At 41.5% G+C, this 17,719-nt stretch overlaps 1 protein-coding gene across 3 annotated transcripts in view; it reads left to right on the plus strand.

The window, feature by feature from the left end:
- TJP2 (tight junction protein 2) overlaps positions 1-17,719 on the plus strand; it is a 59,484-nt gene that overhangs the window by 10,655 nt on the left and 31,110 nt on the right. Inside the window, exon 1 of one of the 3 annotated variants that reach the window (XM_066180784.1) lies at positions 4,592-4,800. The exons of 1 other annotated variant lie outside the window; for it this stretch is intronic. In XM_066180784.1, the coding sequence (XP_066036881.1) occupies positions 4,738-4,800 (63 nt within the window). In that variant the 5' untranslated portion in view covers positions 4,592-4,737. Of the gene's footprint in view, positions 1-4,591; positions 4,801-12,082; positions 12,103-17,719 lie in introns of those variants that run through there. One more of the 3 variants, XM_066180786.1, reaches the window with a different exon arrangement.

The following is a 17,719-nucleotide window of genomic DNA, read 5'->3' on the forward strand; positions in this document are numbered from 1 at the left end:
GTGGTGGAGAGGAGGTGGAGAGAACCTGAATTACAATAGTTGCTGCAGGCAAGTTACAGAATGGCCTTACTCGGCTGGCTAGAGTAACTGGAGAGCAGCTGCTTGTTTTAAATTTGCATCCTCTAGTGTAGTGTTAAATGGGTGTTCCCTCTGTGGATGCTGGAAGAGGCACAACTGCTTCATTCTTAGTAGCATTGGATAATTTAATGGAATACGTCCTAGGTTTTGCATTATTCAGGCCAGAGCAAATGCTCTCTCTAAACTAGTCTACCCAGCCCATAGATTCAATCTGATTCTAGGCAGACAATGTTTTCCTTGGTTACTTAAAATGAAAATCTCAATGGGAAATGTGTTCACTGTAAGTTGCTTGCATGTTTTTCATAAAGTTAATACCAATAATCTTTCTGTTGAAGTTAATTTTAAAATTCCTATACACCTACATAACATTCCATGAAATCCCCTGCAGATGATGCTGCTTTGTAGAGTTATTGCACGTGCAGAATAGCTGGTCCTAAATACTGCAGAGAACAGAGCTGCAAGTGTGTAGCCCAGTTCATGTAATTGTGACATGGTGCTGATACCCAGGCTGTACTCTGCATGATGCAGTATCCCTTGCAGGACTGACTACAACTGGACCTGCACCTCCCATTTCAAAGGGAGATCAATGATTGAAATGAGCATGCAGCCATGCCTCCAAACACTCAGGGTGCTCAGGGACCTGCACAGACATGTCAGACCATTTGGCTGGGGCTCCTGCCCCTCTTTTCCTTGTGTTGCTGTCCCAAGTGAGTTTTGTCTAGTTTATACATATTCTGTGTCCACACTGAGGGGTCTCGTGGTGTTTCAGAGAGGATGAAACGGGACAGGTTGTAGCTAATGGTAAATAGTATGCTTGAGCTGCAGGTTAGGGGGTTGGTTTTGTTTGGCTTACAAGGGAAGAGAATGGGGATGCTGTCCTTCCATGGAATAGCTGTTAGGTGAATTGAATGATGCTCCCCTTTTCCTACCACAGGAGGCAGGTGCTGGAGGAGATCACACAACTCTGATCACTGTTTGCACTGGTATTCTTCCATTTGCTGCTTAGCTGGCAACATCTTCCTCTCATAAGGCCTTCTTGCATATCCATCTTGGTCAAAGAGCAGGCCTGAAAGTTTGTTTTTGGTGGTTGAATTGGAGGATAAGAAACCTGGTAATTGTTACTACACTGTTTCTTACATCAGTCCATGCCATCACTATGAGCATCTGGGCATTTGGCCAAGCTCTGGTGTGAGCATGAGTGCTGGAGGCCACTTAGTGCTCACATTTGCAGGCTGATATGGGATGATTTATATGCCCATTGTGGCAGAGTAGCTGTTTATTTTGAGAAAAAAAAAAAGGAAAGCAAGAAAGGATATGTATACTTTGCTCTTAAAAGTGAGAAATCTTATGGACAAACATAGGAAATATTTTGATAAGCCCACATGGATTATTTTCCATCTGTTATTGCAGGAAACTAAATAGAGACAAACTGATAGGCCCTTCCCAGATGGTATTTTGTGACCAGGGATTGAAAGATTGAAAACCAGCCTATCTGGCTTGCATAACTGTGGTCAGTTCCTCCATCTGTGTTACACTTACCTCAGGCTAGCTTAGTGTGTTAACCCTGCTTGTGCCCTACAGCTCAGGGAAGTATAGCCTCTGTTAGTGATAATGCCTTGTGGCTCTGATGAAGTGACAGAACCTGCCAAAAAGGAGGGACTAATCAAGCCACAGCTTTTGCTTGGAACCACAAATAATCCTTCTTGGCCTTCGGCAGCATAAGCAGAGCCTTAGACTGCTCTGACTGGCACTGCCTGCCAAGAAGTTGTTTCTAGTGGGCGAATCAAGTGGTAGCTCTTCATCTTTTGCCAGAACCTGTGTGGAAGCAAGCAGCTTCAGGAGGCTGGTGCTCTACTTTATGCTGCTATGAACTTTGTGTATGTGTTAACAGAGGGCAGTCAAGAGATCTAGTGGCTTTTCCTTTTCTTATCCCACCTCATGTCTGACAAGTGCTTCTTTTCAAAAACTATATTGCCATCCAGCTTAAAACAAATGTTGTTCTTGCATCTAAAACTGTGTAGTTGTCCTCAGCAAAATCTTGTTGTCTTCATTGTGTCATGTCTTTTCAACAAGTACAGGACAGTGGATTTCTCTGCTAATGCTGTGATGTAACATTCTATGCTGACGTTGTGAAACAGTGCTCTTCGGAAAGTTGCCTCCAGTTTGCAGAGGTGTGCACCGTCGTGGAGAGTGACAGTTGTTTTGCCTTGCCATGCTGTATCTCATGGACAAATTCTTGATGCCAGGAGCTATCAGAGGATGTGTGAAGAACCTGACCTCCTGTGCTTCATTTTTCCAAGTGGTCCTGACTTCAGCCATATACTGGACTGCTAGTGTTGAAAAAAAAAAGTTGTATGGTACCACTCGCTTGCAAAACTGAGAGGAGGAACAACATGAAAGCAGAGCAAAGTTTTTGGTACTTTTTTTTTTTTTTTTTTTTTTTTGCTTGTTCTCTTCAAATTTGAGGGTAGGCTATTCAAAGTAATGGGGAGTTTGCTTTTTCCCTTTTTTTTAAACATTGGCTGTTATAAATGATTATCAGCCAATCTGGTATCAAAGATGTTATTTTGCCATTTCCAAAATCAATCTGAGACAGCCGCAATAAAATTGGACAACATCGATTAAATGCTGGGTGGACAGAGGAGCAGCCACAACGGTGCTGTCCCACCTTGTCCACGGATGCTGGTTTTTGGCACACAGATTTTATACAGTTTTTCTGCCTGGAGGTGAGTCTATTGTGAGTCTTTGTCCAGTCCGCATATTCATGTATTTCTTTATTTCAGAGTTTGGTTTTGAAAGATTTTCTTGGCAGTATGTAGGGTCTGAAAGGTGTTCCTGGAACCGGGTGTTGGAATGGTGATCAGTTCAATCTCCGGACTTCCTACACCCAGATTGGTATCAGACGCTGATCGACTGAAGTGAGAAGTCCGCCCTTGATGAATGGGCCATCTCCCGTTCAGTCTTGCCATTTCTGTTGTAAATTTTGAATTCACTCACAGTTGCACAATGGGCCTCGGTATTCAGAGATGCCTTTTGCAGTTTTGGGAATCCAAACTTACAATGACAAAATTTTAAGGTTATAACATACAATATTATTTATACATGAATTTATTTACTACATTTACCACATTGGCTTAAGAAAGTTTTTCCCTTACAGTTGGTACTCATTCTCAGTTTCTTCCTTCCAAGAGTTGATTCAAGTATTCCCTCATCCACCCAAAATAGCATAAAGCCAGGAAGACAGCAGCACTTGGGAAAGAAGTCTTTATTTCTGAATATAATGTGGTTGAATTTCTGCCCATCTTCTCATCCTTAGTACTTTTAGTGACCACTCATTTCTGCTAGCTCTTGTGAGTAGTTAACTCAATAACGTGTTTTTTTAGAATACGTAATTACAGCACCCAGAGCAAGCAATTTGGCCTCTAAATTAATAGCAACGGTGTGGACTTTTAAGACTGATGTAGAAGGCTGTTTAGGTGATGGGAAGGAAATCTGACCAGGGCTGTGGATGCGGAGAGTCCGTCGGCTGTGTGGAGGCTTTCACTTCTGTTATAAATGATCACGAGCCAATTCAAAATCCAAAGATTTAGTTAGAAATTTTCAAAAATCAATTTCGAAAACGCCACGATAAATCAGGACAACATCGATCGAATGCTGGGTGGACAACCCAGCAGCAACAATGGTGCTCTCAGGTATGGCCACGAATTCAGAATCTCAGGGTAGGAGCTTTCTACCATTTTTCTGCCCTGAGGCAAAAACACGACTGCCGCAAAGAACACGAATTCGCCCAAAACAGGACATCAGGCAAATAGCACAACTGCCAAAATGTCCTTCATCCCCCGAGGGATGTTTTTGAAACGGTTTCCTGAAGAAAAGTCCAAAACAGAGTCTCCGAATTTTCTGTTGGGGCACTTGGATGAAATCATCTGCTAGTTTCCCTCGCGATCGTTATCAGATCCTTGAGTGGCTGCGATGATGTGGCCCATCCGTGATTAATGAGCCATTTTCACGTTATCTCTTCTGTTATGTTGCAAATGTCGTGGTGGCACCTCCAAGCTAAAAAACAACTTTGGAATTCTTGGAGACGCCCTCGGACTGTCTCCAAGAATCCAGGTTTTTTTAATCCCAATGTATATTTTTCCACATACAATTTTAATACACGAATTTTATATAGTACATCTATTACACATCCACGTCCACCGAAAAACACACTGACAGATCCACAGGCTGTGGACGTCCGAAATCCTCGTGTCAGAAATGCTGCTCGGGCTTGGGCCACCGGCCCCATCGCTCCTGTTTATCCTGTGACAGGCGTCAACTGTCGGCCGCTGTGAAGGGCAGGAACACAAAGAAATACTTTTGTAAAGGGGGAATAACAATTCTTTTCTTCCTTGGGAGAATGGAAGTGTTTCTTCGCCTCCCCGGGGCGTTTACAGGCATGATTGGCTGGCGACGGGGGCGGCAGGGCCCCGGCAGGACAAAGTCCCTCTGTGGAGGGCTGTTCAGAGCCGGCTTTGTCCTGCCGGGCTCCGGCCGCAGCCCCTCGCCAGCGGCCCGGCCGGTTCCCTCGCGGGGCGGAGGCGGGAGAAGCATTCCTGAGGCTGCCGGGACCAACCGCCAGCCCCCGAGGCCGCGGGCGGCGGGCCCGGCGATGTTACTATGGGAGCGACGCAGGGCTCCGCCGGGAGCGGCCCGCTGGAGCCCGCGGCGGAGGAGGAGCAGGTCGGTAGCATCCCCGGCACCCTCTGCGCTCCTCCTCCTGCCCCCGGCGCCCCCGGCCCTGGGCCCCGAGGGGCGGGCGGGGGCGGAGCGCGGGTAACAGCGGCGCGCAGGTGTGTTTGTAGCCCGCGGGACTCACCTGCGGCCGCGGCGGCACCGCCCGCCCTGCCAGCGGAGAAGCCGCGCGTGCCGCGGGGCGGGACTCGCTCAGTGCGGGCTGCGGGCTTGTGCCGCGCTTCCCACCGGCAGGGGCGGGCGGAGATAGTGCTGGAGCCGAGGGCGGTGGGCATATCGTGGTTTTTTCCAGTTAAATGGGAGCGGGGAGGCAGCCTGTCCTCCGAAGCGCTAACCGGTTCCTGCAGCGCCCCAAGGCGACAAGTAGTTTTGTATTTTAAATACTGGCTGGGGTCAGCGTGCGAGTCAAGGTTTTAACCGAAAATAACTCGTTTCTGTGGAGGAACAAACTCAAAAGTTTGATGAAGAAAAACCGCCTCCCCCTCTCACTTGTCCCGGCCTTTTTTTTTTTTTTTTTTTTTTTTTTTTTTAAAGATTGTCGGTTGCTGAACTGCAATAATCAATGTGGCTGTGGAGTAGTAGGCAGCATCTGTCAGGAGTGAAGGGATGGTGTGGTGTGTGTGCCAGCATGCAGAAAACTGAACTTATCTGCAGTCACTTTCCCCACCCCCACTAAAATGTGGATGGAAGCCATAAGCACTTATTTGTACCTCATACTTTGTTTTGTGGTCTGTAGAATAATCAGTACTCTTAATTGTCCTTGCAGTGTGGATTATTTTATGTGATTATTTTCATACTCTGTGTGTTTAGGTTATGTTTTGTTGTATGGTTGTTTGTTGTTGGTTTTGTTTGGTTAGGATTGTTCCACCATAGAGGTTGTGCAGTTGATATGGATAACCTACTCCACTCTTCTTGTTCTGTTACCTTCATCCTCACCTGTATTTGAGTATTTCATCTCTTAATCCTTCTTGTAAGACATTTGACACAGATCCCAGCATATTTGACACTGCGATTCCAGTACATTTGGTAGGTAGGTGTAATCATCTGCTGATGGCTCTGGTGAGAGAAACAGAAACAGCCATAATAACGTGCTGGTGACTTGCCTTGCAGGGGTCTCTTGGGGATGAGGTTTACATGTGTTGTCCTGAGATGGATGGAAAGTCTGACTCATGCACATTTGAGCTACAGGTGTTACAAAGCCTGTATTTGCTGATGTACACTTCATACGGCTATAGTTTAAATACTTCACTTAAAGGAATTTATAATCATTATTAAATGATTCCTGAAGTAAGACACTTTGCAGTGTATTCAAACAAATGCAGTGCCAGACTCTGTTGTCTGTCTCCTTCCTTTTGTCTCAAATAGCAGCACTTTTTCGGCCTGTTTTTATCAATATTGGTAGAATCCTTTGGAAGTTAATGGCAGTGTTTCTGTTGGCTTGATAAAAAGCGTGGGTTGTCAAGTCTCAACTTGAGTGTATGGCATTTCTTCAAACCATTTTAAGATCTGCCTTTCATGTAAAGAAGTAAGAATTAATTGGTTTGGTTAAAACTTCTTTTTGGTTCACGGCTGTGAGTCCATGTAGTATGGAAGTTGGTTGTGTTGGTTATGAATTCAGTGCCAGCTTCTCTGTCAGCGCAATGGGAGCTTTGGCTGTTCTTTCTCTCTGCCTATTGTGTGAGACTGCAAGAAAGCTCATGTTTCTTATGTGGACTGAGCTTAAGTCAGGAGACAGACGCAGAGTAGCTACTGCACTGGTTATGTTTTTCATAATATTGTTGCTAATAAGGCTCCAATTCAATTTCTTTTATGAAGACACCAGTTTGCTCATTATTTTGTAGAAAAGTGAGAAGAACCTGGAAAGATACTACAGCTATGAGTTCTAGCTTCCTCTTTATTTTTCCTAATCAAGTTGTGCAAACAATATAAAATTTATAACCGTACTAGGAATTCTGTCTGTAATTCATGGCTGTTAAAATTGCAAATGAGCTTAGAATCACTTCATTTTTTAAAGCCATGTTTGGAATGTATTTCTTACTATGCAAATTAAGAATTTTCCAAGAACTTTGTGAGATCTGTGCTGATAGGATAGAAAGTACCAGCCTTAAGACAGATTTATGCTCCTGAATGCATCCTAACTGGAGTGTACAGCAGAAAACAGTATGTAAATGCAATTATTCTCAATGCTTTGTGAGAATAAAGCATCATCTAACTTACTAAATAGTAGGAGAAATGCCTTCATGAACTCTTCAGGCATCTCTATCCCAGATCTTCAAAATACAATAGAAAAGAGCAAATACAATAAAGAAAAGCAGGCTCCTTTAAAGAAGGCCTGCAGTTCTAGCAGTTAACTAAACAGGCAGATAATCAGCAGCAGCTTTACAGGCATTTGTCTTATGTTGTGCCCTATTAAGTAATCAGAGAGCAATATCTTTTTGTGTATTCTGCCACTGGAGTCCCTAGATCTGATAAACAATACTGCGTGGCTGTTTCATAACTGAATTTTGGATAGTTCTTGTTAAAAAAACACAATATTAAAAGAACCAAAAAACGCTTGGAAAGAAACCAGCTCTGATCTACAGCATCTGAATACAGCTACAAGAAATAATGCGCCTATTCGTTATTCATTTATTTATGACTTATTAATATGTATATACTTAGCCTGCCCTACCTTTTGCTTGCACATGCATGCCTATTCTGTAATAAGAGAACATTCCAAATGCTCACTCCTTATGACTTTTAGTCAGTGTGAACTTTTCAAAGATAATGCAGGATGTCGAGCTAGACTGTGATTCTAGGCTTCATAAACAAAGCTCTGAGAAGCAAACTGTTGGCCTTTGACTGAAATGAGAAACTTGCTGCCCAGGTCAAGCGCTTGGCACTGATTGCTCTTCTTTCTATGTTCAGCACTTGCAAAAATCTGGTGGATAATGTGGGTTTCTTTTAACGGCCATGGCTGAGGATTCTTCTGTCCAATCAGTATTTCAGAAGCTTCTTGAAGAGTTACAGAACAGAACAAAAAACCCACATTTTTTGTTTCTTTGTTTTCTTAGTAATTCTTACTCCAGAAATAAAAAGTGATCAGTGGGTTTGGTTATTCTGTTCATAGAGTTGATACATTATTAAAGGAATTGAAGTGACAGTATTATAGCTAATTGGTAACACGTGTGTGCATGCTCTTTAGATGGTGCATAAGTACTCATTTTTTCTGTGTGGAACTGTACTTGCGTTGTTTTGTCTGTGGGCTACGTAACGATTATAGTTTGGCTGTAAATTTTTGTTATATAACACTTGGTTTCCTGAAAGTCTTTCGGTGAGGATGTTGTTTCTGACTTGGTACTTTGGCAGGAGCACCCTTTCAGTTGCTGTCATTGACAAATACTCAGTATGACGTGTTACATTAGGGAAAAAAAACCAGAGTCAGACTTCTAAAGACATAGCATTGATTGCAGGCAGATGCCTACTGACATTTCCAATAGCTGCTGTGCACTCAGCTCCCCTTTGGCAATAATTCTTTGCTGGCTCTTTGTCTGCAGTGCCCAATGCACCTGAAAGATATAAGGATAGTTGAAGATGGTGGAAGAAGGTGAGGAGGCTTGTACCTCGGAGACATTTGTCGAGCTATTAGTCAGATGTGAGACCCCCTGTACCAGAGAACCTGTACTGTTGATATATCCCTCTTTGCTGCCCCTTTAGTGTACATGAGATACTTTTAATCTAGTTCTTACATCTGTGGATGTCTTAAGTATGTTTTGTCATTTTCTGAATAGCTTTTTGTTTGACTGGTTATTATGATGTCTATTTAATGTTGCTATGGTGGTGAATGATAGGATTGAATTAGTTGAATTTTATTCATTAACTTCTCTCCACTGTTTTTATAATTTGACCTAATTTTCAGCTCCTTTTCCAAGCTTTCTTTTCCTGCTTTATCTTGTAGAAGCCAGTAGATAAGTTCCTAATGTCTTCTGCAGCAATAAGAATGGACTGAAACTCTTGGATCACAATAATTTGAAAAAAGGATTAAATTGGTCTTAGATTTTGTTAAAGCTTGTTCTTCTATAGGCAGGTACATAACTTCAGTTTCTTTTAGAGGGGAAAAAAGCAGACCGACCACTTTATTAAGGTTTGCTTCTGCTTTGTGTGTCAGAAGGTTCTTGAAGTGTATAATGCTCTTTCATGTGGCTCAGACCACAAGAAGAAAACTTTCTGTTCCAAATCTCAGTTAAGAATGAACTTTTAGTTGCTACCAAAATGAGGTTTGCTCTAGGTGGTAATTTATTGGAAGCATTTCTAAACCTTAATGATTCTGGGCTGTTTAGTTTCCCTTCAGCCACAGATACAAAAGCATTCTCTTGTTTTTCTTTCTTAGTTCTTTCCAAAGCCTCATGTAGTTTATGAAAGTTGCAAAAGGAGGAATATTTTTTTTTCTGTCACTTGCTGAGCTTGTTATGGTTAGTTTATTCTTTGTGTACTCAGTTTGCAGTTCAGTGGAAGTGGCCCTGTTTCATAGGGATGTGTCAGTTTGGTTTCATTTAATGGTTGGAGTGATGCCTGAAGTTACATTGATGTTCATGCATGTGAAGCATTAACTCGGTGGAAATATTGGATCAAGGGCTCTAGTTTTAAATTGTTCTGCTGGCATCCTTTCAAGTGAAGAAACAGTGGCTGCAGATAAACTCGGGTTAGTGCTGTAGGAATGAATCTGACACATGAAAGTTACTATCTTGTTATGGAAAAAAAAGGTGCAGCTGACTTCACCCCTCTGCCCCTTGTGCTGATTTACTGCTCGTTTATTAACTGCTGTCATTAACACTATTGGTAAGAATATTTTCTACATATACTGGAGACATGCATGGTAAATTCTTCATAACGATGTTAGCAAAGTCATGCATAACCGCATGGTGTACTTAAGAATTCACATCCAGCCTTGCAAAAGAATTGAGGGAAAGGAATGGAAAATACTTGAATTTTACCAGTCTCATCTGCCCTTCTGTTGTTTTCTTGCCTGAGAGTGTTTTATCAATATTACCAGTATGGGTGAATTTTAGTGTAATACTATTTTATGTTGGATGATAGGTTGCTGGTCACACGGTCCCAGAAAAATACGTGATTAATTTTGTTGTTTGGAAAAATAATTATACTCCTTTGCAGGCTTTGAGGAGGAAACTTAGCTGTGAGTAAAGGGTTTCAGAATGTGTTTTACTGAAGTAGGTGCAGCTGGCTTAATCCATTGTCTCATGGTATATAAGGTCTTGGGAAGAGCTGGTTGATTATTTGTTTCCTCTTTTTCTAAATACACTGTGAGGAGTATCTGTTTAAGACTTACAGACCTAAAGCCTTCAAATGCAATCCCCAGATCTGAATTTGCATCTGTGCATTCCACTGTCTGAACAACAGAAAAATTGCTAAACTCTCTTTTGCAAAAGATTTTGTTTTCCATTTTAGTTATGTGCAAGACATGTTAAAGTTTAGGAGTGAACTTAAGCAATGCTCTCTGGCATGACTGAGTGGACTGTTGAGACATCTTGAGAGGGAGAGGTGAATTGCTTTGACTTTGAAGTCAGGAGTGTGGTGGTAGAAGGAAAGGAATGTGGTGAGGTATGACTAGTGTGACTGGAAAACAGTGGAAAGTTGGCTAGTAAATTGAACTGTTTGTTGTGGCATGTATATGAATGATGCTGAATGTATCAAGCTCAAAGCAGCTTGATTTTATAGAGTTTTGGTATCTTCTGATCAATGTGACCTTCAGTTTGATGTTTGTGATATGGCATCGGTAGCTCTATGAAATGCATTGCGTTGTGTGAATTTTATGGGGTTTTAGGCTTAGATATGATCAAATATACCATTAAATTTTATGCATTACACAGAGCTATATTCAGGTTTATTTCCTTCAGACAAGAAAATAAAACTAGTGTGACAATGTGTAGTAAGATTACATACTTAGGCATATGCACACAGGAATGCTTGACTAAAAGTAAAATGCTTCCAAGAATTCAGCATATTGTTCTATTAAAAGGGTGAAAACAAAGGCTACTAGAAACCTTAACAGGGATAGAAAATCTGGTTCGGGATGAAGCTGGGAAACTAACAATTGTTCCATTGTTTGAATTGTTTTGCATCATGACTGGATGATTAAATATAAATGCTGGCCTGATTGGATTGTATCCCAGTAATTAATTGGCCTTTTAAAAACCAGTTGCAGGAAGTAGTAGACAGGTACCCAGCTTGTTTTTCTCAGATTCCAGAGGTGCAGGTGTTGAATGGAATAACAATCTTCTGATGCTGGAGTTGGTCACTTCTATTTCTTGGTTTGCTATTTGAATATGGATGCAGGAAGATGAAGCATTCAAAAACAGTAGCAGGACAAAGTGTACTGCTGAAGTTGAATAAAATAATAATTAGAACTTTGGACTATGGAATACATATGGTGCTTCAGTGGCTTGATTTTTTGTTGTTGTTGTTTTGTTTGTTTGTTTTGTTTGTTTAGTTTTTTTCTTCTATTTTTTTTTATTTTTTATTTTAAGATGCCACAAGGATAAAAGCTATGTTTTAGCTGCAGAGAATAAATAATTCATGAAATTAGGTACTTCAGGAACGGTGGCTGCACTTACTTTATTTCACAGATAACTTTAATTTTTTTTAATGAAATCTAGCTTAATGAAATTGTATTTGTACACCGAGTCTGATTTACCTCACTATCAAATCCTGATACTGCGAGCACACCAGAACCAAATTTTTTAATTTTTATTTTATTATGCCAAGGCAAGTTCAAGTGCCCTTGAACTCAGCTTATGCGCAATTTGCTGTAGCACTTAAATTCTCAGACTTCATTTGTGTGGGTGTCTCAAGGAATGTCCAGAAATACCATGGCTGTAAATAAATGTGTTAGGTTTACAGTTAAAGTGAATGGGGCTGACTAAGTCAGAGGTAGCTTTTAAAGCCAAAGTTGATCAGGTGAACTGAAAGGTCAATGTCCCTTGAGTAGTTACCTTCCTGAAGTGTATCAAAGGAGCCTTCTGTGCACCATGATCTGTGTGACAGGGTGAAAGTCTATGAAAAACATTTAGAAAATGAAATAGCAAATAAACTCCTCACTTTCCAGTGTGTATGCACTTATCCAGCATTCACGTACAATTGATCTGTCAAGTCTTTTACCTCAATTAATTTTGATCTTCAGATGAAATAACTTGGCTTCCAAGTTTTTTTGTCTCCTCAAGCCTTGCTGAGTTTTTAAAAAACGGGTGGTGGAGAAATCTACTGCAAGATTGGATACATGCTGTGCCTCTTGAGGTGAGTTTTGTTTTCTTTAGAGCCCCTTTCCAACACCTGTGGGAGAGTAAATTGTCATTTCCAAGGCTCCTCCACTGGACTGGTGCTGTAGGTCCCAGAACACTTGGGAAAACCAGATTTTGGCTATCCTCTGTGAAGCAATGTGTGAAAAGGAAGACATCTGATGAAAAAAATGTTAGTTGCTAGAATGTTATTTCTCAAGAGGAAGAAGCTGTTTTCTAAAAATTAAAGTAATTTAATGGGGGGGGAAATGACAGACAGTGACAGGGAAATAGGATCTGTTCTATTTTTTCCCCAAATGGCAGTTTCCTATTTCGACTGAAGGTGTTCCCTCACAAATTTTGAAGAATTGATTGCTTCCTTTTGGGGGAACACTGGAACAATTTTACCAGGGCGATGAGAAAACTGTTGCTGGGCAAAAGATAGAGAAGAGAACTTGCTCCTGGAATAGCTCTAAGCTGAATTTCTGAGATTTAGGTAATCAGTAGGTAAGACCTAAGTGTCTTGCAGCTGTGTTTTGAATACAATCAGGGTTTGTTTGTTTGGGGTTTTTTGGTTTTTTTTGTTTTTTGTTTTTTTTTTTTTTTTTTTTTTTTTTTTTTTTTTGTGTGTGTGTGTGTGTGTGTGTGTGTGTGTGCGTTTGTTTCTTTTTGGTTTTGGTTTGGTTTGGTTTTTTGGGTTGTTTTTTTTTCCCTCTTCCTCTTGACCAAGCTTTTGTTTCATTTGTAATGGGATATTGTACTGTTTTTTGATGATGCATATGTGTGCATCTAAGTCCAGTAAAATTCAGCTGTAACAAGTGCAAACTACTCCACTCGTGCTTACCACTCATCCCAGAAAAGTTTTGCGTATGTCCTTTTAATTGCCCTAACATACGGGGATTGTAAATTGATGCTGAGTTTATATGTTTGGAGCTTGTTACACTCTGCTACATAAATACTGCATTTTGTCCCTATCCCTGCCTCTGATCATGGTGAATGATGACCTGCTCTGCGTAGCACCAAACCAGTTCAGCTGACTGCTTTTGTAGTAACCCCTTTCCACAATAATTAGAGTGGGAATGAGAATGTGAATCTCTTGCTAGAAAGATTACTTTGTTCAATAAATGTCACTGTTTTAATAAGACAACAATCCCAAGTAATTTCTGCATACTCAGTTGAAATTATTGACTATTGTTCTTACAAGTCCTGTGAAATATGAGTGAATTAATTCTAGAAAATCCCTCTCTGTGTGTTGTTTACTTTTCTGGTGTAATGAGAAATTACTCTTTTATGTCAGCAAAATCAGGACCGTAAAGGATCTTGTGGTACTTTCTGAAAGTGTAAAATGTTTAAGTTCAGGTAAAAAGCAGTGTGGAAGAAAAAGTTTTGCTCTGAAAATGTAGCTATAACTCTGCTTTCTATTCTTACATGCTAAAATGTAGGATTGCTAATTTTCATGTATCTATTTTCATGGTGTCTTGGTGTCCCTGTCTGCACTAGTGTGTGGTTTATCTTTGGAATACCAGATGTTTCTCCTTTTTTTCCAAAACATGAAACTGCATGGGGAATACGTTTATTTCCTTTTTATAAACAGTGCAATTAATTACTGAAATAAATGTGTTAAGAAAAGGCACTTGATAAAACCGGAATTAATAAAAAACCAACCCCAACCCCAGTCTGTTTGATAATAGGGTATGGTCCTGAGCTGAGAGAAAGAAAATTAAAAGCACCTAACAAATTTGTTTTAACATCACGTTTTCTGTCATAATTACCATGAAAGGAGGGTTCTGAAACGGGATATTGGCCTGATGATAATTCTCAGAATTATCTTTTTTTACTTCTCCAAATGATGGTGATGAAAACATCACAGCCGCCAGCACGCAGCAGCTCCCGGCTCCAGGAAGCGCCGCTGCAGCCCCCTTGTGGTGCACAGGCAGCCTTCCTGTGGGAGCACGGCTCACGCCTGCCTGCCTGCTGGTATTGCTGCTGTCTGCTTTAGACTTTAAACTGCCCTACTAATGCAGCAGGAAGTTGCTGGTCCTGGTGTTTGTAAGCCTTTGTAACCTGCAGCATGAGCCGGGAAGGAAGCAGACTTGCTTTCTGTTTGTCTATGCCACGGGGCATAGATTTAGTGTGCATGTATGTGTGGGAATAAAAAATACCTTTTGCCCTGCACAGGACATCGCCAAGAATCACACCATGTGACTCAGGGCACTGTCCAAACACTTCTTGAGCTCTGTCAGGCTGGTGTTGTGACCACTTCCCTGGGGAGCTGTTCTGGTGCCCAGTCACACTCTGTGGGAAAAACATTTTTTGGATTTCCAACTTAAACCTCCACTGGCACGACTTCAGGCCATTCCCTCAGGTCCTGTCACTGGTGACCACAGAGAAGTGATCAGTGCCTGTCCCCCCTCTTCCCTTGATGAGGAAGTTTTAACTGCAGTGAGGAGACTCCCTTCAGTCTCCTCTTTGCCAGGCAGAACAGCCCCAGTGACCTCAGCTACTCCTTGTATCGCTTCTCTTTAAGGCCTTTCACTATCTTGGATGATTGCTGTCTAATAGCTTTATATATTTTGAGGTATTGTGGTGCCCAGAACTTCACACAGGACTTGAGGTGGGACCACACCAGCACAGAGCAGTGGGACAATCAATAAATGTATAACGTATTTTCTCATACTCCTAAGTAGCCGTAAAGCCACCTGGGAATTTCTGTATTCCTGTCTTTTCCATAGAAGTCTTTGTTTCTTTTTTTACCATGCTACTGGCTAGATGGCCAGTCCCAAAGAGTGGTAGTGAATGAGATTAAATCCAGCTGATTGCCAGTAACAAGTTGAGTTCCCTAGGGCTCAGTACTGGGTCTGGTCTGGTTTAAAAAGTTATTTGATGACTGGGACAGATGACACTAAGTTGGGTGAGTGTGTTGATCTGCTGGAGGGTAGGCAGGCTCTGTACAGGGATCTGGACAGGCTGGATCCATGGTCCAAGACCAACAGCATGAGGTTCAACAAGACCAAAGGATGGGTCCTACTCTTTAATCAAAACCCCAAGCAGTGCTGCAGGCTGTGGACAGAGTGGCTGGAAAGCTGCCTAGCAGGAAGAGGACCTGGGGGTGCTGATAACAGCAGCTGAACATGAGCTAGCATGTGCCCTGATGGCCAAAAAGGCCAACTGGCATGCTGGCCTGTGTCAGCAATTGTGTGGCCAGTAGGATGAGGGAAGTGATTGTCCCTGTGTACTCAGCACTGGTGTGGCCACACCTCAAATCCTGTGCTCAATTCTAGGCCCCTCACTCCAAGAAAGACATTGAATTGCTGGAGCATGTCTGGAGAAGGGGAGCAAGAACTGGTGAAGGGTTGAGCACAAGTCCTGTGAGGAGCAGCTGAGAGAGATGGAGGTGTTTAGCCTGGAGAAAAGGAGGATCAGGGATGACCTCATTGCTCTCCTCAACTGCCTGAAAGGTGGATGTAGTCAGGTGGGGGTGGATCTCTTTTCCCAGACAAGCTAGTTGTCACTATGAGAGGACATAGGCTCAGGCTGTGCCAGAAGGATGTTTCATTTGATTATTAAGAAAAACTTATTTGTAGAAAGGGTTATCAAACATTGGAACTAGTTGCCAAGGGTTATGGTTGAGTCGCCATCCCTGAAGGTATTTATAAGGTATACCATGTAGGTATACTCTTAGGGATATGGTTTAGTGATGATCCTGGCAGTGGTACATTAACAGTTGGACTCAGTGATCGTGGAGGCCATTTCCAACCTAAATGATTCTATGATTTAATCTGTCCCTTTTATAAAATCTTGTTTTCCTGGTACATCCTTAAAAGTGAAGCCTCATCTGTTGTCCAAGTTGAATTTAGCTGCAGCGTTCTAATATTTGTTCTGCCATCTCTCTTGACCTGCCAGTTTGGCTGACAGAATGGCTAGAGAGTAATTCAGTGAGAAAAATGAGCATGTTTTTGTGGCTTTAGAAAGCTGTCTTGGCTTCCTTTTAAGAACTAAACCGCAGAATTCACAGAATGAGTCAAGGGGCTGCATGCAAATGAGCAGAAGGAGTGTGGAAATTGTTATGGTCAGAAAGAATATGTTTAGTTCATTCCAGGCGAAGCTGTACCCAGCCTATGAGTCTGTGTGTTTGGAAAGGAAAAATTGCATAACCAAAGATAAAAAGAGGTGTTGGTCTTGTGAGAACCTTCCAAAGGTGCTCATTTTTCGAGGCAAGGAAACTTTGACAAGTCTGAGAAGAAGAAAGCACTTAGAAAACAAGAGAACAAACAGATTAAAAATACAACCCACCTTAGATTTTCGTAAGCTATTTTTAAGGTGAATTGTGACTTGACCTCAAGATATTTTACGAAAATCCTGATTCTCTTTTCTTCCTTTAAAAATGCTTCTCCCGCCTTCTGAAAAAATTTCAATATAATTGTTAATTGTTTGGTAAAAATATGTAGGAAATACAGTTTTCCTAGGGAATATCTTACTGTCTTGAACAGAAAAAAATTCCTTAAAAACAAGTTGCCTTTTTTCCCCTTCCCCAAAGAGTCTAGTGTATGCATTACTCAGATGTGCAGCCTCCCCATTTTTATTTAGCTGTTTCTTTAATATAGAGTTGAAGCAAAACAAAACTATCCAGAGATTATGTGCCCTATGCTATAATCCAGCAAAAGGATGCCTTATGCATTCTTCAATGTCTTCTTTTCAGTGTCCAGGTTAGTCCCTTTTTATTTTGGAATTGCAGGAAAATTAAATATTTACAAAATTCAGATCCCATGCCTCTATTTTTATGTGGGTTTGTGGTGTTTGCTTGGGTTTTTTGTTGGTTTTTTTTGTTTGTTTTGTGTTTTGTTTGAGGTTTTTTGTCCTGTTTTTTTTTTGTTTGTTTGTTTGTTTTTTCCTGTGCTTGGGCAAATTCCTGCAAAAATTCTCTCAACTGGGCATGCTGGTTCATCATTGTGAGCCATTTGAAGAATGCTACTGCCAGGGTCTGCTGCCCTGGGCAGATTGTGTGATATCCTTCATTACATTTAATCGTTGTTTGTCATTTAAATGCTGTGAGCTGGATGAAGTTATATATTTTGCATGAAAAAGCACACAACTTGTCAAACATCCACATCAGCATAGATCTTCTCTGTGTGTGAAACCTTTTTCCATCCCCTTGAGCTTATTCGTTAAACAATTTTTTGTGCACTGGGAGATCTGGGGCATTATGCTGTGAATGTTAATATCAGGGCTACAATGTAAATGAGACCTCGATGCATTTGTCAATTGATATTCTCAATAATCTGATGAACAGTGCAGTTGCCCTTCATGTCCCCAGTTCTGGATAGGAGTGGACTCTGGTTCAGTTTGCAGTCTGGAAGGCATTTGTTGTGTCATAATGCAACAAGAGGTAGAAATGAATGCAGGTTCTGCCACCCAGGAATTCTTCTTCACCTGTTAGCTGGCTCAAACTTCCACAGTGGGAGAAGGTTGATCCCTGTTTTCCGATTACAGGGGCTGTTTTCCTGCAAGATTTGTATTTGACGGAAATGGAGGAAGTCTGTGTGTTGGCTTCCTTGCACAACACTTTAGGCGACTTAAGTCAAGAAACCTAAATTATCCTCTTGGCTCTGCAGCTGAGAGTGTTGGTCCTGGGTGAT

This window comes from Chamaea fasciata, unplaced genomic scaffold (genome assembly GCF_029207755.1).
Source record: "Chamaea fasciata isolate MVZ Bird 193981 ecotype frontalis unplaced genomic scaffold, bChaFas1.0.hap1 SCAF_4, whole genome shotgun sequence".
Taxonomy (NCBI): domain Eukaryota; kingdom Metazoa; phylum Chordata; class Aves; order Passeriformes; family Sylviidae; genus Chamaea; species Chamaea fasciata.